Source organism: Melanotaenia boesemani, chromosome 18 (genome assembly GCF_017639745.1).
Source record: "Melanotaenia boesemani isolate fMelBoe1 chromosome 18, fMelBoe1.pri, whole genome shotgun sequence".
NCBI lineage: Eukaryota > Metazoa > Chordata > Actinopteri > Atheriniformes > Melanotaeniidae > Melanotaenia > Melanotaenia boesemani.
In genome coordinates, this window is record NC_055699.1 from 414,159 (window position 1) to 439,409 (window position 25,251).

General features: G+C 47.7%; 1 protein-coding gene across 4 annotated transcripts in view; it reads left to right on the forward strand.

The window, feature by feature from the left end:
• Window positions 1-494: 494 nt before the first annotated feature.
• The window catches only part of zeb1b (zinc finger E-box binding homeobox 1b), a 45,522-nt gene continuing 20,765 nt past the window's right edge, over window positions 495-25,251 (forward strand). The window contains exon 1 of one of the 4 annotated variants that reach the window (XM_041967949.1): window positions 495-783. Coding sequence is in view for 2 of the 4 variants with exons in the window: in XM_041967946.1 (XP_041823880.1) it covers window positions 891-948 (58 nt within the window). In the remaining 2 variants the exon portion in view is untranslated. Of the gene's footprint in view, window positions 784-831; window positions 949-2,273; window positions 2,295-22,040; window positions 22,390-25,251 lie in introns of those variants that run through there. The other 3 variants (XM_041967946.1, XM_041967950.1, XM_041967947.1) reach the window with 3 other exon arrangements.

Below are 25,251 nucleotides of genomic sequence, written 5' to 3' on the forward strand. Positions count from 1 at the left end.
CTGAATTATTCACCCCAGAGATCTGCCATCCTCCTGTATACAAGCTGTCCCATGTAGCTGAAAGATCAGCTGACCGTCCAGGAGTGTCTTCACAGGCTTGACTTCTGTCCCCCCACTGAGGTCGTCATGCATCCTCCTCATCATATCCGCAAGCATTCACCTCAAACATGTGATCCTGTGTTTTTCTACCTTTTTACAGAGCCTTGTGTGATCAGCAGCGTGTGTGTGTGTGTGTGTGTGTGTGTGTGTGATGGTTTGGGTCTGATTGGACACAGTCTGAAGTTGCTGATCATGCTTGCATGTCTTCCTCCTCTTCATCACCGCTGCTGTGAGCTGTGCTCAGGAGAACAGCAGGGTCTTTCTTTAGGTGGCGGATTGAATCAGTGATGACAGTCTCATGACCTCTTCGTCTCTAGCACACACACACACACACACACACACACACACACACGCACACACACACACACACACACTCACAGGATGTTGTGTTTTCGCTGTGCTTCACTAACACATTTAAACAGGTCGGCAGCTCAGATTTGGCAGAAGATTTGACAGATTTGAAGTTTTTATTGACCACAACGAACTGCAGAACCTTTAAAACTGTATTTTTAGATGAAAACGAAACTTAAAATGTTCATTTTGCTTTGAGTCTTTTCCAGCTGCTTGGAAACGGTTTAGGAGCATAAAAACACGAGGTTCAAGTTGGACCTACAAACGTCCAGAGCTCTGGCAGCGTGGGTCGGGAGGTGGGAAGGTGATGTCGTAAAGCTTGTCGTAAACCAGGTGCGGAGAAGGGGAGGTGAGGGGAGGAGGAGGAGGAGGAAGGGGGGGAGAAGGGGGGTGAGAGAGGAGGTGACTCTCCGGCAACATTTAGACACAACGAAAGGATCATGGCGGATGGCCCCAGGTGTAAGCGCAGAAAGCAGGCGAACCCGAGGAGGACCAGCGGTAAGTAAAACCAGTTCCGACGCGGGGTTTTTGTGCCGGGGAGCCGCTCCGGGGGGAGCTGGGAGCGCGGCTCGTGTCGTGGGAAAGTTGAGCAGCGTGGAAGTGTGTGTGTGTTTTCTTTCTGTTCCCCCTTTAGTGACAGAAAGTGGAGTGAAGTTGCGGAGCGCTGTTTTCCAGCCCTCAGTGTGGACCGTTATTCCTGGGTCGCGTCTCTCCCTCCGCCGCACCGTTACACGCGCCGCACGCTGACAGGAGCACTTACGTGGACCTGTTACACACACACACACACACACACACCCCTTACTTTAGTGCGGTTCGGTCGGGTTTTGAAGCCCACTAACAGAACTTGGACCTGTGTCTGTCAGGAAACGGATCACCTGAGAGCCGCGTGGGACAGTTTGGGTTCAGAACTATTAGAATGAGCCGGGCGCGTGCTCGGGACGTTACGGACCGTTCGCTAGGTTCTGTGGTCGGTTCGGACAGGGTGTTTCTGGCTGATTGGAAACCGTATGTGGTCCGCTTCGGCTCGCGGCTTTCTGTTCTGTTGTTGTTTTTTTTTTTTGTTTGTTTGTTTTTTTTTGGGGGGGGGGGGGGGGGGGGGGGGGGGGGGGGGGGGTGTCGGGCTGTGGACTTGGTCGTGTCGCGGGTTCTGGACCGTTCACGGTTTTGGTTACAAACTAACGGCTGAGTGAAGTACTAAACCTGGATGGGGTACCCAGGCTACGGAGAGCGAGCAACATCTCACGCGCTGTTAGTGTGAGCAGGGCGAGCGCGCGCCATATAAGGACAGCGGATCCTCTCCCGTCGCGCGCTGGGAATCCTGATTCTTTTCTGGACCGAACCTCCTCCTGACACCGGGTTTCCTCTCTGTCCGGTGTCGTCTCCCTCCAGCACTGCCGTGGACATGCCGTGGACATGCCGTGGACATGACTCCACGTTGAGGCTCCCTGTAGCGTTCACGCGGAAGCTGCGCGCGGCTGGCCTGGTCTGGCCCGGGACTCTTCAGAGCCTCAGAAACACTTTGTCGCCGTACTTGTGTCCGTTAATATGGCACGCGCGCACCGAACGACTCCATAATGAGGACGTTCTGGGTTCGGTTTTTGCTTTGTCCGTGGCGTGTCGGTGAGAACGGGTCGTTTCCAGTGTTTACGTTGTTTGTTTGTTTGTGTGTGTGTGTGTGTGTGTGTGTGTGTGTGTGTGTGTGTGTGTGTGTGTTTTGTCGCGGTTCCGTTCGGGTCCAGTCCAGTTGTGTGAACCGGACAGCAGCAGCGGGAGAACGTCGTTGTTTGGCTGGAACGGTTGTCCGTGGGTGGAAGAATGCAGCGCGTGGACAGGCTGTCTCATAGGTGATTTAGAGAAGGGACACGCACTTTCTTTTCTTTATTTTATTATTTTCTTTCATTTGTGTCAGTTTTCTTTTGCTGCATTTCAACGGGACTTTCTTTTAAGGACCTCGTTAGTCCACAAGGTGTGGACGCACCTCAGATAACGGTTTTGGTCTCGGGGTGTGGAGCGGCAGGGTTTCTCCGCCTCGTGGGAGAAGAGGAGTGTCTTTATTAGTTCTTTACAGGATGTTCGCCTCTCTTTTCTTTGCTCTTCATCTTCCTAATAACAACAAATCACGTTAGATATAAAAAGTCTCAGATTTTTCTCTGCAGCTCTGGATCTGCTGCAGAAACTTGTCAGGACCAGTTTTAGGTCTTTTTCTTCTAGAAAGTCAAGTTTGGATGTTTTGGGTTGAGGTTCGTTAGAAGAACCTGTTGCTCGGTGTTTAAAGTTTGTGCCCAGCGGGTTTTGGGTTTGCTGAGATCAAGGTGGGCTGAGGTGTTAACGGTCTGCAGGACGACAGGTGTTTGCGCCCCCCCCCCCCCCCCCACACAGAGTAATTTAACACAGCGATGTGTTCTTGGGAACAGAGGAATGTGGTGCAGGACTCACCCTGTCGCCACAACGCTGAAGCTCATTTGTGAGGAAAATAAATAAATAAACAGTTTAGCTGTGAAACAAATGAACCCCCCCCCCACCCCCCAGAGCCTGTCCTTTATTTTAGAGGCGGTGGGTAGATGTGGGGGTAAAGACACAGTAGCTGGGGTCCTTTTGATTGCCCCCTGACCTAGGCACCCATACATTCTTAGAGTATGACTTCACCCCCCCCGCCCCCCCCCCCCCCCCCCCCATTGTGAGGCTTCCAGCATGTCCAATTGTGTTTGTGTTTAAGCCTGTTTAATAACGGGGGGGGGGGGGGGGGGGGGTGCTAGAAGTAGAGGGGAGGTGGGTGTTTCTCTGCTCCCCCCTCCCTTCCCTTTTAAACCAGGAGCTCCATGAACCCGTTGGAACAACGGAGGCGAGGGAAAGGGGGGTGGGGGTGCAACAGGTGACAAGTGGGGCGGCTGGCAGATGTATGTGTGACACACATGGCAGCCATCTCCCACAGCTTCACACACTTTAGGGTCAAAATAGTACTAAAAATATATTAAAGCCTTTTTAAAAATGTTTTTAATAATTATCCATTGAACGTTTTGCAGGCTGCCGAGCTTCGTGCCCCTCCTCATCTGCCATGTCCGGCAGAATTAAAATGATGTGATGGACGACCACACGTCCAGCTTAATGATTAGCTAGAGGGCATTAGCCTAAAAAAGGCTGCTCTAAACTCAGAGTCAGTTTCAGTAACCCCCTTAACTGTGCTTGGATGTGCTTTATTAGGGTTTGTGTGACTGAATGCCTAAATCAACCATTGTGTGTGTGGGGCTTTGGTGAGAAAGCCTGAGGAGAAGGAGCCTAGTTACCTTTGCAGTTTGCTGCTCTACCTCATACACTTTCAGCGGCAGAAGAAAAGGGCCATTCAGCGGCCCCGGCATGGGGAGGGAGAGCCCTTTTCACACTCGGCTTGTGGGAAACTTCTCCTCCATACTGTGCATGCCATTTGCATATGACCCATTCTCTTTTGCAAAGGTCCCTGTGAGGGTGGAATCCGGGGAACGTTTGCAGAATTTTTGAAATCCCTCTCTCACGCAGCCCTCGGACCCTCAAGGGCCCGCACTGCAGCGCCCTGTTTGACATTTTGGAAATGTTTCTCTGCGGCCAGTCTTGATATTAACTCCAGTGTTACAGCGGGTCTGTGTGCTGGGACTCCCCCACCCAGAATCACCCAGCATGAGATCTGCCGCCTGATGAAGACGATACTGATGATGATGGTGATGTGACCCCCTAACACGGAAAAGGGGTGACATGAAGTTGAGGTGGTGGGAGCTTGTGGCATCACATCAGCTCACTCAACTTAACAACCCCCCCTCAACACACACACATACACACACATACATACACACACCCAGTCCAACCCTGATCCGAACAGATACAGACACTTGAATTCTGGAATTCTGGGATTCAGGTGTTTAATGCAGAGCTCGGTTTTGTGCATCATGTCATCAAAGTGAGGGGGACAGTCTTTCCAGCTCAGACAGGTGAATGCCGAACTCTCTCCATCCCTCAGTCCCCGCCCCCCACAGGTGTGGGAGTGGGACAGTGTCCCCTCACAGGAGAGGTTCTGTAGAAAGAGAGTTAAACTCTGTGGTGACGTGATGTTTTTAATCATGTGTTTTGGTGGCTGCTCTTCAGGCCCAGTCCGAGCCCCTCCTTGCCCCCACATCATCATCACCACCTCCTTCTCTCCCCTCCTGCCCATCCATCCCTCCCCTCCTCAGTGGAGCGGTTAATGAAAAAGACTGGACGGGACAATAGGCAGAAGGCGGACCCAGTGAGAGGCTCTAACTTCAGCTTGTGTTTGTGACAAACCTCATGAGGGGAAACCCTGAGTGGTGGTTCAGCCTCAGACCACCTCAGACTTCATGTCTTTTTTTTCAGACATTTTTACATAGATGCTGGATGTCTTCTGCCTTTTAGAAGTGCTTGACCTTGTTGTGGTCCCACAGTGTTTCTGTCTGCGGGGATGACACGGGATGACATCAGACGAACAATAATCCAGCGTCATGTTTTGTGCTCTGAATGCAGCCAAGTGGCTCTTTGCCAGCCCCTTATGATGACCATATTGATTTTCCTCTCCATAGCACACAGAACTGATAATGGCCCTCCTGAGGGGCCGTGCATTCATATTCACATCCTGATTCCAGTCGTGCAGCCTTGCTGTGATGTCCCGAGGGCCACGGTGACTAACAGATCCACTACTCTGTCCCTAACTTACCATGCTAGCAAGGGGCTGAGCTAGTCCTGTTAGAAAAAAACAAAAAGCCTTTAGTCACACAATAAGTTAGTCAGAAAGACTGAATGTCAGCATGGATAAACGTCCACAGGCGTAGGTTTCATTTTGAGATTGGTAGAGATATAAAAGGCAAGGCAGTTTATTTGTACATTTCATGTACAGGACAATTCAAAGTTCTTTAATCAGCTACACACTGATGAACCTCCTGAAACTTGGATGTGATTGTTATGACTAACTGCAGTTCAACAGAATTTGTGATGTTAAAGAAATTCTTCATTTTTACATCATTATCTTAATTTGATTTAAAACATGTTCAAATTATTATGGACTGTTTTTGTGAGGATCTTTACAAACAAACATGTCTATTTATTTAGCTTCCATTTTAATTTTGTAGAACAAGTCACAACTAAAGCATACCTCCCTCTCCTCCTCCCTCACCTCCCCCCTCACCTCCTGTCTTATAACTCATTCAAACCCTACTTACAGCAGTTATAACACATTTTGTTAGTTTGTTAGTTTGTTAGTTCGTTCGTTCCTTTGTGAGAGGCGGGTATGCTGGTGAGAGGCGGGTATGCTGGTGAGAGGCGGGTATGCTGGTGAGAGGCGGGTAAGCTGGTGAGAGGCGGGTAAGCTGGTGAGAGGCGGGTAAGCTGGTGAGAGGCGGGTATGCTGGTGAGAGGCGGGTATGCTGGTGAGAGGCGGGTAAGCTGGTGAGAGGCGGGTAAGCTGGTGAGAGGCGGGTATGCTGGTGAGAGGCGGGTAAGCTGGTGAGAGGCGGGTATGCTGGTGAGAGGCGGGTAAGCTGGTGAGAGGCGGGTATGCTGGTGAGAGGCGGGTATGCTGGTGAGAGGCGGGTAAGCTGGTGAGAGGCGGGTATGCTGGTGAGAGGCGGGTAAGCTGGTGAGAGGCGGGTATGCTGGTGAGAGGCGGGTAAGCTGGTGAGAGGCGGGTATGCTGGTGAGAGGCGGGTATGAAGCCGTATAGAACTTATATTTCAGTTAGTGAGCTGGAAATCTCCGCTGTTTGTGTGATGGAAACTGGCCGGGACGACCCAGGACACGTTGGACATTAGCAGGAATGTGCTCATACCTTCTCTTCCCAATGATACACCCACGTCCATGATCCCTGGGAGGACAGCCTGAAAACAGAGGAGGAGCAGGGAGACAGAAGTTATCTGTCTGGATGTGGTCACGTGGACTCCAAAATTCATGGAAGTGTAACTATGGTTTAGCTAAATGTTCCTCACACGTGCTGTTACCATCCATCATGGTTCTTTCTTTTGCTACGTGTTTCTAATGTTTAGAAGATTCTGGAAACACAGCCTCCATGCAGACATGGTCTTTCTGTCCAGAAGCAGCAGCAGGACATAAGAAAAAACTGTCCCTCCAACGTCTTCAGGTGTTTATGGGCTTCAAAAGTCATGCTTGACACATGTGTGCATGCGGTGAGTAACCCTTAAAACTCCCTAAACTTGTTACCGTGGTGCCAGAACCCCCGTCCAGCTGATCAGCATGTACTAGGCTGCGGACCATCCGTGGTGCTCTGTAATCCACATACAGATGTCTAACCACACAGTTCCACTTTTCCCAGCCGTGTCCTCCCAGCTCTTTGTGTCTTGTCAGAGTTTTTAACTCTGCCGTGTCCCTGTGTATTCACGCCTTTCTCATTTGTCTCTGGGGCAGCTGCCTTGGCTCGGACTCTCCAGCACCAGCAGGTGCTGTAGGCATGCAGCAGCTCAGCTCTACAGCGCTCATAAATAACACCTGACAAAAGTATGAGAGAGCCGGCGCTCCAGCCAGAGCGAGGGGAGGAGGAGGAGGAAGAGGAGGGGGTAGAGATTGAAAGTTTCCTCTGGCAGGAGGACAGGGTGTGGCTCACGGTCAAATACTGGCCTTCCCAAGAAGGACGTGTTCAGAACAGGGAGAAAATATAAGCAGACAAACCAGGTGGATGTTCCTTCATTTCCTGCTCACTCCAAACTTTTCAATAAACCCCTTTCATGCAAATGTGTAATAAAAGGGATGTTTGAAAGACAAGGCCAGCTGTAAGTGACTGGTTAAGAAGAAGGAACTGGAATCTGAAGAAAAAGAGTGCTATCTTTTTCCTGATTAGGATGTAAGTGCACAGAACAATGTTAACTGCACTCTAAAAGCACACAAGGAGGTCAGAGAAGAATTCATATGCACACCTTTACAATCATCACCAGTAATGAAGCAGCACTCAGAATAAATGAAGCCATAAATCATCCCGATCAAGGGCCATTAATGAACAAGGCTCCCAATGAAAGCTGCACTTTGTGCTCCTTGGATTCACCGACATCACACACACATCCTGTCTCATCAGAAGCTATCGATCAGCCTCTCGGGGCGAAGGTTAGTTTGTCATTTTCTCTTACCTCACAGTGAAACAAAACCAGGAAGTGTGTGAGAGATTACGGCCCAGGATGCAACCTGAAAGCCCTTTATCTCTGTGAAAACAAGAGGCTTCCTGCGGCCCTGCTCCCATCCAGGCCACCCCCCTTTAACCCAGCCGGCCCCAGCACCTGTGGCAGCCTATTTAAGGATCCTCATGAGGGGCTGTGGAGACCACAAACTGAGGGCAGAAAACATGAAAGCTGGAGAGAGAGGCCAGACTTTAACTGCTTCACTCCACTGAGGACAAAGAAAAACTCTCTGGGAAAGACTGAGAAAGGTTTTCTCTTCTTCTGCGGCAAGTTTAACTAACTTTGGTCGGAGAAACATGGCAAATGATCGGTGATTGTCCATGAATGAAGTTCCCCACCTCTCTGCTCCTGTGATGTTGTGTCTGAACCTCAGAAAACCCTCCTCTGCTCCTTTAAGTTGCTGCCACTGTCAGTGAGGATGGTTTGTCTTGATAGAAACCTGCGTTGAATTTCAATGACCCCGTCCCCCCGTTCGCAGTCTTATTGCTGCTAACTGGCTCCTATTCACAGCAGTGTCCTGACTTCCCAAAGGGACCTAGATAAACAAGGACTGTTCAGTCCCTGAAAGCCCCCCTCCTGGCCTGCCCTGGCCTCTCCTTGTTGCAGTGCCAGGCTGCAGCGTACCACCATCGCTGTCAATGGCGGGCACAGTGCCATCAGCACTTTCAGAAGGAGTAAACTTAACTGTAGAAGGGCTACATATCTGTGTGTGATTGTTTGTGTGTGTGTGTGTGTGTGTGTGTGTGTGTGTGTGTGTGTGTGTGTGTGTGTGTGTGTGTGTGTGAGGCAGTTATCAGTGGGTGTGGTGTGATGATGCAGGCCAGGCTGACTTCCTGTTGTTATAGTCCATCAGGGGAGCTCGGGGGTGGGGGATGCTCCCATGAGATTACCCTGTGAGAGTCACATGGTCCAGCTGTGTTGCATTTAAAGAGCATGTTTTCTCCTGGGTGTGTGTGTGTCTCTGTGTGTTTAATGTGATTTGTGAGCAAATTCCTGATCTTCACCTGAATTCTGACCTGATCGTGAACTTCCTCTGTGGATCTTCAGTGCCTCTGCCCTTCCCTCCATGAATCCACCTCAGAGGAAAAATCTAACACTGCCCCCCCCACCCGGGGTGCTTCTCCCTCTATCTGTCCAAACCAGATGTTTAGAGGCTGTTTGTTTGGAAGTCACTCTGACTGATGCCTACCACAAACCGCACATCTCTCTACTACAGCAACATGTTTTAGAGACCGAATCCTACAAATGGCCCATTTCCGTGCATCAGCAGCCTTCTAGTTGCAGTGGTTCCCCACATCGCTGTGTTTACTGGCAGCTGCAGGTTGAGGCGATACCCCGCTCTCAGCTGTAATGGCCCCCAGTTCAGCCCGCCTCCATCGCTCTTTGACTCAGCAGCTAATTTAAAGCAGTGTCCTTGCAATCGAACGACTTGTCTGATAAATCTATTGAATCGGGACACATGTCCAGCGGGGCGTGGTAGTGACACAGCGTCTAGACGAGCTGGGAGCTGAGCAGGCGACTCCGACGTGATTCAGATCCAAAGGAATCTCACCTCTGTCATTTTAACTCAGCCGCCAAGAAATGGCATTTTTTACCAACTCAGGAGGACAGAGAGACTCTCAGAGCAGTCAAAGTCTAAAGTCCAGCCTCAGGTATACCAGGAGAGCTACTGGCGCACGCTTCAGAATCAGAATCAGAATCAGAAATACTTTATTAATCCCTTGCAGGGAAATTCATGTACCAACAGGGTTGTAGCCTTGCTGAATTCCACCTAATAATGGTGTTGTCCCATGATAGATACTGTTGATGTAAAGCTGTTTATCATGGCTGTTGAACACAGGCATGCTCTCTCCTCTCCTTGGGAGCTTATCCCCCTCAGGCTGTGTTTTTATTAAAAACCCAGGTTTAAATGGACCAGTCTCCGATCAACAAGCAGATTAACCAACTAATAAAACATACATCACGACATATAGAGCGGCCCCTCTGAGGGCCCTTTCTATTAATATACAAATATGGAGGATTACTGTCTGCTGTCTGCATGGCCGTGGAGAGGGGATTAGGGTCCTGGTCCAGACAGATTGGATTTAATGTGTGTGTTAGACTAAATGATTGCTGCGCTGCAAAGCCCTCATGTATGTACAGGCTGATCTCTGCTCTCTGGCTCAGACGCCATCACATCCTGTTGTGTTTGGTGGATCGCTTACATCTATTACGTTTGTGGGTCAACTCTCACTCCATTCAAAAAAAGAAGACTTTGAATGAACATAAAAAATCACGGAGAGGCTTTCCACGTTACAACTTGTTTTATTTTAACATTACACAATTCAGTTGGTTAATAATTATTGTTAATTCCATTTATTTACTGCATCTTAATACAGTTTTATTTATTCTAGATGTTCCAGTTTAAAATGTTTTGGTCCAGCTCAGTTCAGTTTTTTTTCCAACTAAGGAACTAAATTTGGTCCCAACTTAATTTAATAGAGTTGATTCAACTAATTTTACAATAATGCAATTATATTTGAAAGTTTTTGTTAATGCAACTTATTTTAATGAAGTTTAGTGGAAATCCTTTCCAGGATTTATTTTTCTTTCTTTTGTTGGAGTATATAAAATGTTTCACCCCCCAGCACGTGTCAGCTCTCCAACAAGCAGAAGCAACAAATAAGAAGAAATGTTGCTGTAAATAACACAGGCTGGTGGTAACTGAAGTACATACAAATACAACCAGATTTAATTACTGTCACCTTGGAAACATGAAATTATTTTGTTTCGATTACTTCTTAGACCAGGGATGGGCAACTCTGGTCTTTGAGGGCCGTGGCCCTGCACGTTTTAGATGTTTCCTGCTCCAACACACAAATTCTTCTCCTCAGCAGCTTGTTCCACCGAAGCATGCTGCTGCAGGAAATATACCAAACCTGCAGGACGGCAGCCCTCGAGGACCAACTTCGTCCATCCCTGTCTTAAGGCCCATTTCTGCTCCCTCATGTGCATAAACAGCGCCGTCCGTTTCAAGCGTTGTCGTACGTCACCGTCCTCATACTTCCATGCGTCTTCTGCATTGCCATTGTTGTTAAGTCAATTCCTCCACCAGGGGGCAGTGCTGAGTTCAGAGTTCACTCCTGCGGGCAGCAGTAAAGCATCGCTGCAAAGGTTTTTCCAAACGGCCAACACGGCATTAACACTCATACAGTCTTCCTTCGAAAGCTCACGCAGTTTCTACAGTTGTCCTCGTCTTTATTCTTCTTCTGCTTTGTTGTTCTCGTCCTGATCTCTTCTTCGCTGGTTTGTTTCTTTCGCTGGTCACATGTCAGCTATTCTGCTTGCTCTTCCCTCCATGATTTCCGATGCTATTGCTCCGTCTTCTGCATCAAGCGACAGCTAGCTAAGCTCCCTGAAAATGGGACCAAATTACGCGATAACGAAACTGTTTTAAGTTTCTGTCCACTGGGCCGAACATAAATGGGCCTTTAGACTCTTGCAAGTACAAAAATCACCTATATTCACTTTTTTGAGCGGTCTGTGTTTTTTGCCGGTGCATCATGGGTGTTCTCACCATCTATCGTAGACCCGGTGTCAGTACAGGACAGTCCAGGACATCCCACTTTTTCCGTATCCTTCCACTGGAATCCTAATCTTACCAATCCAATTCTAAAGGGTGGTGCTTGCAATCCATTGATTGGTCAAAAGAATTATCACTTCCTGTGCGACTTGGCAATAAGAACAAAGCAGGAACAGCGTCATGTTTAAACATATGGTGGAATTTTTGTTAAAAGCCACATGCCAAGAAGAAAGAACCCAACCGGCTGGACGTCCATCATTCTCCTCCTCTGTTTCTTTGTTGTGTTCTTCTTTGTTATTCAAGTAAGACATCATACTGCTATGACATCACACTATAACATACCTGACGCATCCTTTGCTGTCAGGGTTACACCCACCTACCAGATAAGGGTACGGCTGGCTGCGAACATGCAGCAGAGATTAGGGTTTACTGCACCACACCTCTCTGGGACCTCCTGAACACATTCACCTTCCAGTGGTGAACAAAGTTGATTTCATCACGTTCAGTTTTCCAACTCACTTATTTTCCATCAGCACAATAAAACTATTCGGTTTTCTCTCAAAACATGTGAAATCAGCATAATTTATTCACAAGGAACAAAAGCTTTTTGTGTGGTAGAGACTAAATTAATGAGAGTACTTTCCCCTTTTTTCCATGGTTATTAAGTCAAAGGTGATTGTGTTGGTTCTCTGCACCTTTGGATCTATTACTGTCTGTTTTCTTTTTTCTGTTTTACCATATTCATTTTTTGTTTCTCTGTAAGTTCATATCCTCCAGCATGTCCGACTGGGAAAATAGCACCAATAGCTCAGCAGAGATTAGTTTAAAGTCCTGACATCCTCTCTGTGAGCCTCGTTTCAGCTGCCTCATCCTCTGGGAGTCGGGCTGGTAAAACTCCCAGAGGGCGAAGCAGAGCAAACCCACCTCGGTTGTAATCACTAAAAAGTGAAAACACGTGTAGCATCCTATCCTGCAGATGTCCTACAGATAGCACTGGGTGGGTGTCCTCTACCTATTTTAACATGCAGCCCACACACACACACACACACACACACACACACACACTTGTGTTTATACCCAAGGGCGCCCAGCTAAAGGAGAGAGAGCCCCTTAATCATGTCCCTGTCCCACGTCCTCGTTATCAGACACGATTAATGAGCTCTCCATTAATGAAAGAAAAGCAGAGGTGCCAACCTGTCCTGTAGGAGAGACGAGGGGGGAGGGTGTGAGTAAACGCTCCCCAGGTGGACTGACGTCCTCCTCCTCAGCAGATATGATAGCTGTCATGTTGCAGCTTTGTTAGGGGGAAGATGGGGTGTTTGTTTTGCTCTAAAATCACTAAAACTGCTCTCCATACGTATTCTGATTGTTCAGAGTCAACCTCTGTTTTGCCTTTGTGTGTGCTGGCTATATGGTGCTGGGGGGGGGTGAGGAGAGGCTGATGAGACTGTGGAAGAGGAGGAGGAGAGTGGAAGAGGGCGGCAGGTGCAACGGACACCCGGCGCAATCACCGGCACTCGGCTAAAACAGCAACAGGAAATCAACGTTGTCTTGGCAACCTGGCACTATCGATTAAGCACTGCCGTCTGTGAGCTCACATCACGGTCCCGGCGGAGGTGGAGAGCATCGGGTTTCAGGAGAGAAGGAGGGTGAGGAGCCGTAGGAGGAAAAGGAGTGGCAGCATGGTGGACGTGGAGCTCATCTGCATGTTGCTGTGACACGCTCCCAGATTTATAACATGACTCCTCCATCACCTCCCCGCTCCAGGCCGTGAACAGTCCCCGTCCCTCCGGCTCTATATATGGGTCTGTATGAGTACAGTTCTCTCAGAGTTTCCATGCCATTAGTTCACATTGTGGCATTTGATTTAAAGAGCTGGTGGCACACATGAGGGGTTTACTCGTCCTCCTGTGCTGGCAGGTTGCTGAGCAAACCACTGTGATTACACCATAATTGTACACTGAAGTGGAGATGTTGCATAAGCTCTGCACAGAAGTAATCGATACACGATATTGATCTGTTAGGAGGAGTATTTTTGGCTGAAGCTGCATTCTCTACCTGTCTATCCTTCTCTTCTGATACATGTCTTTGTGCTTTATGGTCCGGCTGTAGAGTTTCTCTGTCTTTCAGTTGCTTGTTAGACATAGACATTAATGGAGCAGATTTCCTGCTCTTTCTTTCTTTCTTTCTTTCTTTTTGGACAACAGCGTCCCTGTCTCCATCCCACTCTCTGACTTCCTCCTACCTCCCATGGTCAGCTGAACAGAGCCCTGCTCTGTCCTGCCATCATGTGGGTTTTACAGCCTTGTTAACCCTGAGATACCTCTTGGTGCTTTCAGTTTGCTGCCCTAGTATGTCAGTTTTTACTCATTTAAAACATTTCTTGTCTGTGAAGCAACAACCTGTAACCACTACGTTTATCTCAATTGATGGACAAACTTATTAACCGGCAGTGTCTAAGACATCTGCTCAGACTGGACTTGGTTATAATGACATTAAGGCATGCAGCGCGCATGTGGTCCAGAGTAATGTCTTACAGGACTGCAGGGGCGCCAAACGTGCCCACTCTCCTCTCATCTCTCTTTATTTGGGGCTATTCTGGGTCAGGCTAATGTGGCGGCGGCGCTGCGTGCCGAGTGAGTCAGCGGTCATTAGGGTGTACAGACAGCACTCTGCCGGAGGCCACAGGAGCCAGTCAGTCTACTGATGAGGCCGGGGAAGTGCCGGGGACCTGAGCAACTCGGGACGTCCTATCCGCCCAATTACGCTCCCCCTGGCCCCACCCAACAGAGTGAGAGCTCCTTTTTGTTTCAAACCTGATTATAACATTACTGTTAACCCATAAAAATCCAAGGTATTTTTTTATATAAAAATCCATGTAGAAGCTCAACCATTTTAATCCCAGGCAACTTTCAGATATTCTCTTTCAGCTGTCAGGTTCTGAGGCTAAAATGATGTCAGATGAATGCATCAATAGATATAGCAGCATAACGGCCGACCAGAACAACAGAAACTATTTCCATGTTTCCACTTTTTCCTCATTTCCAGTTATTCCTGCTACTATTTACCTGCTATCCTCACTAAACCAACTCCAGCTCAGCTGCTTTGTGGCGCCACCGTGCATCAGAACGTCTTCTTGGCTTTATTCCAGCCATAGAGGAGCATTATTTTTCTTCTTTTCACACACACATAGAACTTTCTGCTCACTGGTTGATCTTTGGCTGCTCCTGATTGGACGTTACCGTCAATCTAAGCTCTCTGATTGGTGGAAAGTCTGACAGGAAGTGGCTTCATCATCATGTCCAGGTCTAAATAGAGGTCTCTTAGCAACATAGTAGTGATGGTGATGTTTTTATGGTGAAATGTGATAAATAATGCTGTTATCATGGATCATTGTGGATTTACCAGATAGAGTCTCTGAATAAAACTACATTTAGTGGCTGGATGGTAAACCTCCTGGATGGGATAGAAATGTCTGGAAAACTTCCGTAGATCAGCTAAAGGGTAGCTATCCATCACATTTACCCCACAGAGATACACACCACCGCTCCTGAGAAATTGTTGCTGCTCGGGGGCGCCGGAGTTTAAAGGGTTAACTGTTGGCTGGCTGTGTGGAGACCATCAGCTCCAGTCAGCTTCTCTGGGAGAGGCTGACTGGACAGATTGTAAACATGGAAGCCAAATAAACTGCCGTGCGTGGCACAGGGAACCCCAGAGCCCTTTGTCTGGGTAAAAGAGGAAAAATAACTGCTGGATCAGAACATACGTTTGCTGTAATCAAAAGTATTTAACCTGGAAGGGGGCTGACTTCTACACAGAGGCTTACAAGGACAGCTCAGCATTCCTGTCCCTCCCCTCTTTTAACACCTTATCTCAACCTCTCACTCTAAAATAAGATGCACTCACACCATGTCACATGGCAGCAGCCGTCACCCACAGCTCCTCACATACCCCACAGCCTGTGGAGGCTGGGTGGTGCAGGTACTGCCCCCCCACCACCTCTTGTCATGATGGCTGCTGCCTCCCTGTCCTTCCAGGGGCTTTAAGAAGTGAAAATCGGTCTTTCTCCTGCTGTAAAGCAGCTGCTCAGTTCACATCCCAGTGCAAGTGAAAAGCTTCATGAAACAAACGTGTCTGTCCATTCATGCCCCCCCCCCGACCCTTCGGGCCTGTTTTGATGTGGTGATGTGACTGTTGAGCACAGGTGCTGCTGTAACTCAGAGCAGGTGGCAGCCATGATGACGCCGTCCGAGGTGGAAAACCTACAGCAACCTAAGTCGCCTCACTTCAGCGTCTCAGCACAACCTTGTGCCTGAGACCATCACCTCTCCAGCCTGTTTCTAAAGGCACTGCTTCAGCTGCTCCTCCCTTGGTCTTTTCCATCACCTTTCATTTTCTTCTAAGGCGGATCAAAGGGAAGAGGTCTGTGGAGGCGTATGGAACCAGACTCAACGTCAACAAGTTCTCCTTCTCCTTTCCCCTCATTACAAGACACCTACAGTAACAGTGGTCACCTACAGTAAGTCGTGGCAGCCAATCGCTCAACAGCCTCATGATGTTAATATTCTCTCTATCTTCTTCTAATCCCCCTCTTTGCCTCCAACACCGGGCACTGGGCCAGAGGCGCCAAACAGCATCCTAACCTGGTGTCTGAGGCTCTACTCATCCTTTATTCATTCCCATTAAAGGAGCATGAGAGTTGTTCTGCTGTTCCCTCTCCATTACTGCCTCCCATCTAGTCCCCTGTACAGAACCGAACCAATGAAATATGGATTTAGATCCGTCTAAATAGATTAGGGTTAGGGTTAACCCTAAAACTAACCCTTTAAGGCATTGAGAATGCTTTACTTATTCTGCTTTACAGAATGAGTAAAGCAGTCGTAGGAATTAGTAAATAACATCTGATGCAACAGAAGCTAAAAACGTGGACCTGAGCAATTTTCCAGGTGTTTTAATGGTGTTAGGCCATCTCTATCAATGCTTAGAGGAAGGAGGATCCGAGGATAGCCCCCAAATTCGTCTTAGAAACACCATGAAGATCCAGAAAGAAGTGGAGCTGAAGATCGTCTATGAAAACATGTTTGTCACCAGCAGAGTCTCTGCTTTCATGTGACATCTTGTTTGTGTGGTTTGCTTGAAGTGGAGAAACTAGCAGAGGCTCTGAAGTGGACGTGATCTCGTATTTCTGTTACATTCCCATTCAACCGGTTGGGGTTTGAACCGGGTTTGGTTTGGATGCCAGTGCTCAGTAGAGTCTTTTAGCTGAGTTTCCCCCATCATGCTGCTGTGCTACATGTTAGCTTCCTAGTGTGTGTAAAGTATCTTCTGTACTGCATGAATCTCACGCTGACCCCGGTGAAGAGTGTAGCTAATGTTTATGCTGTGCAGAGGTGGATGGGGGGGCACCTGTGCAGCAATCCAGCAGATACCCTTGGAGGAGCCATTTAAAATGAGTGCAGGCATTACAGAGAGGTGGATGAGGACGTCAGGATTTTCCTTTAATCCTTACACTGCTGCTGGCAGCGGAGAGTGATGGGGCAGAAAGGCAGCAAACTGCTGTAACAGGATGTTTTTGGAGGGTGGGGGTTGTGGGGGTGCTGGCACCAAGCCACTGTTTACTGAAAGAGAACAGTGGACGCTAATTACAGCCAGTTAAAACGTCACTGGGGCTCCGTGGTATACATAGCTGCACAGACGTTAACACATGGCCACAAACATCAGAAGACTTCAGAACCGGCCAGCATCCAGTCCAAAGGTCCACATCAGGTCCACTAACACGCGCATGTTGCAGTAAAATAGCAGGTGCCTGTCCACGGCCGATTTGATGGTAATCTATAATCTGGAAGGCTTTGACGCTCCGCTGTGCTTATCAGCCAGCTTTTGTTTGGCCAGGCTGGAAACTGCGGTTTTAACAGGATGACAACGCCGCTGTTTAACCTTTGCTTGTTTTCTGCTCGGCTCTTTTTATTATTGCCGGTGTGGTTTTTTTGTTTATGCATGGAAGGATTGATGCAATCAGTTCTGAGTCTGTGTGCAGGCATCTCACTGAGACGGGCTGGGGGATCATATCCACCTATCAGAAGCAGAACATCAGGGCCAACATGCTCCGTTTAAGTCATTTCATCTGTCGGGTTTTTTGTGTTTGTTTGTTTTTTCCTTTTTTTTTTACAGCGCTCCGGTCCCAACACAAGTGATATTTGTTGGTGTTAAGCAAGTAGTGGGAAAGGCTGCAGACAGCGGAGGTGTTGGTGGTGATGTGAGCCCCTCACATGGCGCCAGCTGCTTTTATTGGACGATAATGGGAGGCTGCCATGGATGACTTACAGGGACGGATCCACAGCCTTCCATATGGAGGGTCTGTTTTGCTGGAAGGTTGTGGTGTGTTTTCAGGCCTCACAGAGGCAGAGGAGCTCAAGCAGTTTGGTTGCAGCTGTGTCTTCTAAAAACATGCATCATGGTTGAAGGGGTGTAATCATATTTCTTATTATGATGAGCTGAAGATGATGAAGTTGACCTCTACATCATGAGGTCTATTTTTCTGTTTCCAGTACAAAAAAATAAAGCATATCATCGCAGCTACAAGAGTTTTATGTATACTCTTGGTCTTAAAAGAAAGCTGAGATGTGAAGTGATTACAGACGTGTCAGAATCCAGATATGTGTCAGGGTTGACACTGTTGCTGCTTAGTCTGCTTTAAACAAACCTTGGTCCACTTTCATAGATAGAACACTTCGTTTGGACCCGTCTGAACGCTCCTTTGCGCTGTGCTGCAGAACAGAGGTTGGTTATTTACTTGAAAACGGGGTCCACCCGCATTATAACACATCAGAGAAGCCGCCCCCTCCTGCTGCTCGAACTGGACAAACTCAGGTGAAAACCGTATTAAGTTTGAACAACAAAGTAAAAACAGAAACCTCAAGACTGCATAAATGTTGCGTCATTGTTCAGTTACAGTTCAGGGACTATCGCCCCCTAGTGAGCAGTTGTAGTAACTGTCCAGATGGTTTGGTTTGCTTGAGTAGTGCAGTGTGAAAACAAACCAAAAGGTGTGAACTTGTTCTGAATTCCTTGCCCAATTGAACCGAGTCCCCCAGACTATCCTGGTGTTAATGCACCCACAGTGTAAATGCACCTGGAACATAGTAGAAAAAGTAAACATTATCTCCTAAAAGAAAACCACATTACCTTCAGTAAAAAACAGAGGATAGCAGCCCAGTTCATCTAGGAATGAGTTCCTCTGAGGAACTGTTCAAAATTAGAAGCTAAAAAAGTGAACCTGAGCAGTGTCCCAAACGTGTTAATAGAGGTGTTATGCAGGTAAATATCTCAGGAATTCATCAGCTGATGATGATGAAGGACCCCTCCATCAATGTTCAGTCAGGAGAATCCAGGGATAGCCTCCAAATTCACCTTAGAAACATGATGGGGGTCCAGAAAATAGGAGGCCAAGATAGGCTTCCCATATAACTCACTGGGGTTTAAGCTGTGTTTCATTTGGAAGTCAATGTGGCGTCTTCTAGCTGAGTTTTCCTCATCCTTCTGGTGTGCTACATGATTGGTGCTTTCTGGTGTGTGCAAAGATCTCCTGTACCAGTCCCTCATGCTGCTGTACAGGTGGCTTTCATGAATTATGAAGTTAACTTGTCTGCTTGAGGACCGGAGCTCAGCCGGACGTTGAACTCATTTCAGTTAGACAATAAGGCGTCCACTGATGAAGTCAGCCCTCATCAGGTCTCCACACGGTCTCAGGATAAAGTATTCAGCTAATGGACTAACAGTATTAGTTGATCAGATTAACCTAGACACGCACCTCCATCACATTACTGCAATGTTGCATTAAGCACACGCTTGCTGTCCTGTTGTCATGTTAGCTGCTGTTAGTTCATTTTTCTTCATCAAGATGTCCCTTGTGAAGCGAGTGGAGCAGGTTAAGATGCGCTCATATGTACCAAACTCAGCTGACTGCTCGGTCACGCAGCATTTGTTTCAGTCACATGTCGGAGAGTTCAGACTAGCTTCCTCTGAACGAGCCCCCGTCCTGTCTTCTGGCAGGTCGTGGAAGTGTTGTGTCAGCTCTGCGATAGCCCCATCAGCTTCCTCTTCCTTAGAAACTCCCGCCCCAAACTGTGCTGTGGAAAACAGAGATTTTTCTGCAAATAATTAGTCACGTAGCAACGAAGAGAAATGTTAAAATAAGACAAACAGCCTGAATCTTGGTCCTCTCTATCCTCCCTCTGTCCACTGTGAACACCTGGAGGAAGCAGCTGTAGGTGGTGATTTCAGTTCAGACTCCAGAATAAGCTTCCTCCTCCCTGCCTGATCTCCTGCTCCCTTCTCTCCTTCTCAACCGCCTTCTTCCAGCCTCCTTCTGTGAATCACTCCATCAAGCAAGAAGGAAGTCAGAAGGACACGATGGCGTTAAACTGCACCAGTTTCTGTGTGTGTTTAACGTGTGTGTACTCGTGTATATAAAGTGTCTGGCTGGCTCATCAGTATGGAGAACGTTGGGTTCAGCTCTCAGGATGAATAATGTTAGCTGAATGTTGCTGCATATGACCACCCATGTCTCCACCCAGCACCAGCCTGTGTGTGTGTATGTGTGTGTGTTTACTGTGCTAAAACTTCCATCAATCACACACCCAGGACCTTTCAACAAGCTGCACACACACTCTGCTGCTGAGTTTATTAAAAGGCCACGTTATCACCGACCTGTCTGACAACATCTGCATACAGCTGAGCTTCAACCACACACACACAGACATATTTACATGTGTGTGAGGGTGCTTGGGGAGCAAAATAGTAAGAGTTGACCATAAGAAGACCTGGTCCTGGTCCTTGGGAGTTACCACCGTGGATCCATCCAGCTAGGATAAGCACATTAGTTTTAAACTTGTATCTCCATATTTGAAACTCTAACAGGTACAAATCAAATCCACCAGTACAGATTACTGAAAATACAAGTCAGTTGTACAAGTACAAGACATTTATCCCATTGACGTGGACGGTCTGCAACCAGGACAGAGGAACGCTGAGGGTGGAGGCATCTGCAGCGTGCAGGTTAGAGTCTGACATTTACACGCCTACTCAAAAACCAGTCAGATTTCTCTTCCCAGTCACGGCGAGGAGAGCTCAGATTCCCAGAGCGGAGATTCCCAGTGTCCACAAGCAGTTATTAAGCTGTGTAGAAAAGTACGGCTACAGCCATCTGACCAAGGCAGGGTGACGCACTAAAGGTGAGTCGGTTTACAAAAAGTCAAAGGTTTCTTCTGGAAATTGAAAAACATGTCTCTACTACGTGCTAATTCTGCTAAGGTTTCTTTAAGCTTTTATTTGCCATAAAGCGACTTATCTTTAGGGAGCTGTGACAGTTGTGTTTGCTCAGCTCGCTGTGATTGGTTAGGGATTAGAGAAAGCTGACTGGTTATTGGAAGGTGCACAAAACGTGGGACAAATGTTTCGTTCATGTAAAACTCATTGGTATTTTCAGACTTGCAGAATTAATCCATACTTGTAGATTTGATTTCTTGTTACACTTACAAATATGGACACAAGTTAGAGAACTAACATCCCCATTCGAGCTCCAGCAGGAAGACCAGTGTTCAGCATCATGTGCATCCTGATGGAAATCCCCACAGAACAGCGGGGAACTCACACTCTGTTCTGTGTGGCCCAAGATTGCCACTGTACCGTCTTCCATCCTCACGGGTCAGCCGCAGCACACCCAGCTGCAATGAGCTGTGTTTCTGCTGGAAGACAGAAGGGAGGCTGAATCCCAGAAAACATCTGGGCGTTCCTCTGCTTCGCTGTGCGGTGACATCACACGGGACGGTCTCGAGATGATTTCAGTGTGCTTTGGTAACGAGGTCCCACCCTGTTGGCTGCTCTGTGAGTGTAAACCCCACTCTGGCCTCCACGTTTGAGCCTCGAGGAGGCGAAAGCAGCGTCCGAGCAGAGCTGGGAAAACACAGCAGTCTGAAAGTAACAGGGTGGCATGAATATTTGACCCAGTATACAAATGAGATCAGCTCCTCATCAGGAGCAGCTCATTTTTCCATGGAGCTGTTTGACTCCTGGCCTGCGGATGGTGGAGGGGATTTATTGGCCTGGTAGTGCTGTCCATGCTTCCCAGGACCATCCCAGCACCTAGTGTGGGCACTAGTTTGTATGCTTTTCCATCCCTCTCTGCAGATCAAACTTTCAGAAGACCTACCTATCCACACACACTGTGATATGTACACACTCATACTCTTCCTCGCCTGGTTTAGCAGGACAGGTCTTCATAGCTGTCCACCCTCATGGTCGTTGAACAGCAGGGTAATGATGTGAGCAGTACCGCTTGACTGCTCCTCGGCTGTAGTTGTCCTGAGGGAGACGAGGGGGTAACTGTTCCTGATCACACAGGAAAAGCCACTTAGCCTGGGGAAAAAGGAAAGGATGCCAAGGGGGGTGCTGGTGGAGGACTTAGGTGACAAAAGATCTTTTGTGGATGTAAGTTTACTGTGTTAACCCCTTTCTCTCCCGCTTCACATGAACAAGAAAAGCCTCAGGCGGTGTGTGTGTGTGTGTGTGTGTGTGTTGGTGCTTGTGCAGGATGTCTGGCCTGGTCTTGTGACAGAGCTGACATTCTGCAAACTGAAGAGTGGTCAGTTGTTGTCCAGCTGACACAGTCAGACCATCACTTCCTGTTGATCTGCTGATTTCTGAAAACGGGATTAATGTATAAAACGTTGCCCCCCCCCGGGTTATTTCTGCCCCCCACTCAGGCAGAGCCGCCAACACCTGACCTTTCTGAGGCTCTCACACCAACATTAAGGTTCACCCTTTTCTTCACTCTTTAAAGTTTCTTTGCTCCTGTCGCTTCCTGGTTGTCTGTCCCTTTCATTTTCCTCCCGCTGTTACCGTGGCGTCCTCTCCCAGCCTCCATCTCCTGGCGATCCTCTCGTTCAGCCTCTCTGACAGTTGTGACACTCCCTCCCCGAGGCAGCCATCAGTTCAGATGAGCATCGTACGTGACAGGCCAGCTTTGTCTTTTTAAGCCATTAGCAGTTCTACTCCTCCCACATTTGCCATCATCCCTCCACCGTTTATCTTTTCTGCCTCTTCTTTTGGTGTCTGGATGTGAGCATCTCTCTGCTGACTGGCAGCCTCTGTATTAATCTGCATAACAAACACATTCTTTGACCAGAGAAGACTGAATGATGCAGCAAGGTTTACATACAGGTAAGCAGGATTTAATGGGACTTTCCAGTTGGAGGATTGTTTATCCATGTTTCTCCCTCCCTCCCCCTTTCATAGGCTAGTGCAATTCTCTCTGCTCAGTACTCCCCCACAGTAGATTGTCAGACCTAATACAGGCAGGAATGTCCAGTCACCTGCTCCTAAAATGCTGCAGCCCTGTGCTACACTAACCTAATATAGATGTGCACTGCACAACCTGGTTGGATAACAAGGTTATTGCTCATTGCATATATTTAAACACACACTCACACACACTTCCCTCCCTGCAGCAGCTTGGCTGTTCATCCACAGTCCTGCAGGATGGAAAACCGAATCATGTAATGTAATTTTCAATGATTTCTGGTTTTATTTATGGATGAAGGTGGAGATGTTCCTCCATAGATCATGCTGCCACTTGTTGACGGCAAACTGCTGATGGTGCAGGTGGAAACCAGCTCGATGCTGCTGCGCTGTAAGGTTTTAGGGTTAGTTGTCATTAACTCTTTTGAAATAAGGCAAAAATACTTTGGAGAACAAAAGTTTAATAAAAGAAAGTATTCAAGTTTAATGAGTGTAAATAAGATGAGTGTGAAAATGAAAGTTAGTTTGGCTGTAATTATAGTTTTAACTACTTTTTTATCAATAATTCAAAAGACAAGTTTCAAAGCATTTCAGTAAGAGCTAAAGATGATAGAAACTAAACTAAACTCTGGTTTTATGCACATTTTCCAAGCTTAAAAACTGAATGTCTAAAAGAATCTGTGGTTTAGTTTCCTTTCTTCTTGTTTCTTACTGTTACGTTTTTACTGATAAAACTGAGTTTTTTAGGTAATATAAAATGTAAGAAAGCCACCTCATGTCACCGTCAATGATCTCTACTCCCAAAGATCCTCGTGTGAGGAAAGCAGTTCACAGCTAAACAGACAGGAAAACATTTTTTGGTCAACGTACTGACTTTCTACCAGCAATAATTCACCTTGCCCCATCTGCAGCATCTTATTTACAGGCGTGTCGTTCACCTGTTGCAGTAACGACTGAGGGTTAAACTCACTGCGGGTCACGTGGCTGCTCAGTTACTGCTGGGTAACTTTGATGTCTGTGAACCTGAACTCGTCATGTGTGGATTTTGTGAAGCATCTCTGATGCACTGACGTGATTTAAGTTCTGCTCCAGTTAATTGAGCTCAGTCTTTTTTTGAGGCCAAATTTTTTTGGTTTGTTTGTTTTTTCAGAGTCAACTTGTTAGATTTTACAGTGTGAGTGCCTTCAGGCAGTCACTGTGATAAAATGTCAAGTCTGAACACAAAGTGGAGAAATCACAAGAGAAGCAGCTTTCAGAAGCCATCAGCCTGGATGGAGGCTGACAGCAGCGGTGACAGGGACGCTTCATTTACCCCACGACGTGCCGACCGGATCTGACAGAGGCTAAGGCGACGCTCGCCGGGTTGGTGTTTGCTGCTCTTCCTGCTGCTGCATGTGTCACACTCCAGCAGAGAGGAAACGAGTGTGCACCCAGGTGTTTGCTGTGTTGGCTAAATATTGAGGTTGAATTTTTTTGCTGTTGGGGTTTATTTACAGCGCGGTGGAAGAGACATATTGTGTGATTATTGAGCGTACAGGAATGATAACTTGTACTTGACGGAGGGAAACAGTGACGGATCAAAAAAAAAATATGACAAACGAACGGAGGGTGGTTACCGGAAGTGTGATTTCAGGTTTTCAGGCTTTACCAGAATCAACAGCAGATGTTTCCTCTCCTCACCTCCGTCCCTCCCCCCAGCTCCTGCATCCCTGCCTTCACACTCACCTGCTGGTGCTGCGTGAGGCTGATGAGGTGGACGCTCCATCACACGGACCTGCGGAGCGTCCAGCAAGGAGGGAGGGAAGTTCTTTGGATCTGGAGGAATAAGTGTTGGGAATTCTCAGCAGAGGTCGTGAGCGCCTCAACCACGGAGAACGTTTGGCATTCCCAGCATGTCTGCCAGGAGCTTCACACACAGACCACACACTCTCACTTAGGTGTACCCATGTAGATGGGCTGTCTCACCTCCAACATAAACAAGGGCTGGGGAGTAGTGTAAACTCAGTGGAGTGTGTGTGTATGTGTGTGTGGTGTTAGGACATCCTCTGATCCCTACTAGCCCACCTGGCCTTATTTAGAAGAGTGTGGTTCTTCAGCAAGCTCATCATCCCAGACAGATACACCATCAGCAGCTTCTCTGATTGGTCAAAGAACGGCGCTCGGAACAAGCATCCCTTCACCCACTGACACCCACACACTTCCTTCACACCACCGAGTGTCATCATGCAGATTTAGAGAACAATAGCTGCCATTAGCATTAGCGTTGTTATGAAAAGTGCTCATCAGCTGGTAGATGGGTGACCTGCCAAGACTCATTAGCCCACATTGCTGAGACCTTGATCAGCATCATTAGAAAGACAAGCTCATTGCCTTCGGGCTCAGCTCTGAAGTGATTCCTGCAGAGGCTCCGCTCCGCAGGTTGTCCCGGTGTTTAATCCGAACCACTTGTTAGCGTATTAGCCCAGGTGAACTCTGCACATCACAATATCAGGGGAGTATTTTATCCCTCCAGCAGTTGTGGTACAAGTAGATACAGAAAATGAGTTGTCAGTTCTGCCTGGTGCTATTTTTACTGATGCTTCTGCTTTTTGACTTCCCATTCAGATGAGTAAGAGTCAGCTGATGTTGCTAGGGGAGATTTTGAAGTTGTGTTTTGTGCTGTAGGTATCAGAAGTGTTTCCTATCTGTAACCATGTTAAACCTGTTAAACACAACTACAACCAAACAGATTCTCCTCTCTGGACTGCTTGAACAAGCTCACCATAAAAATCCCCAGCTCCTTTG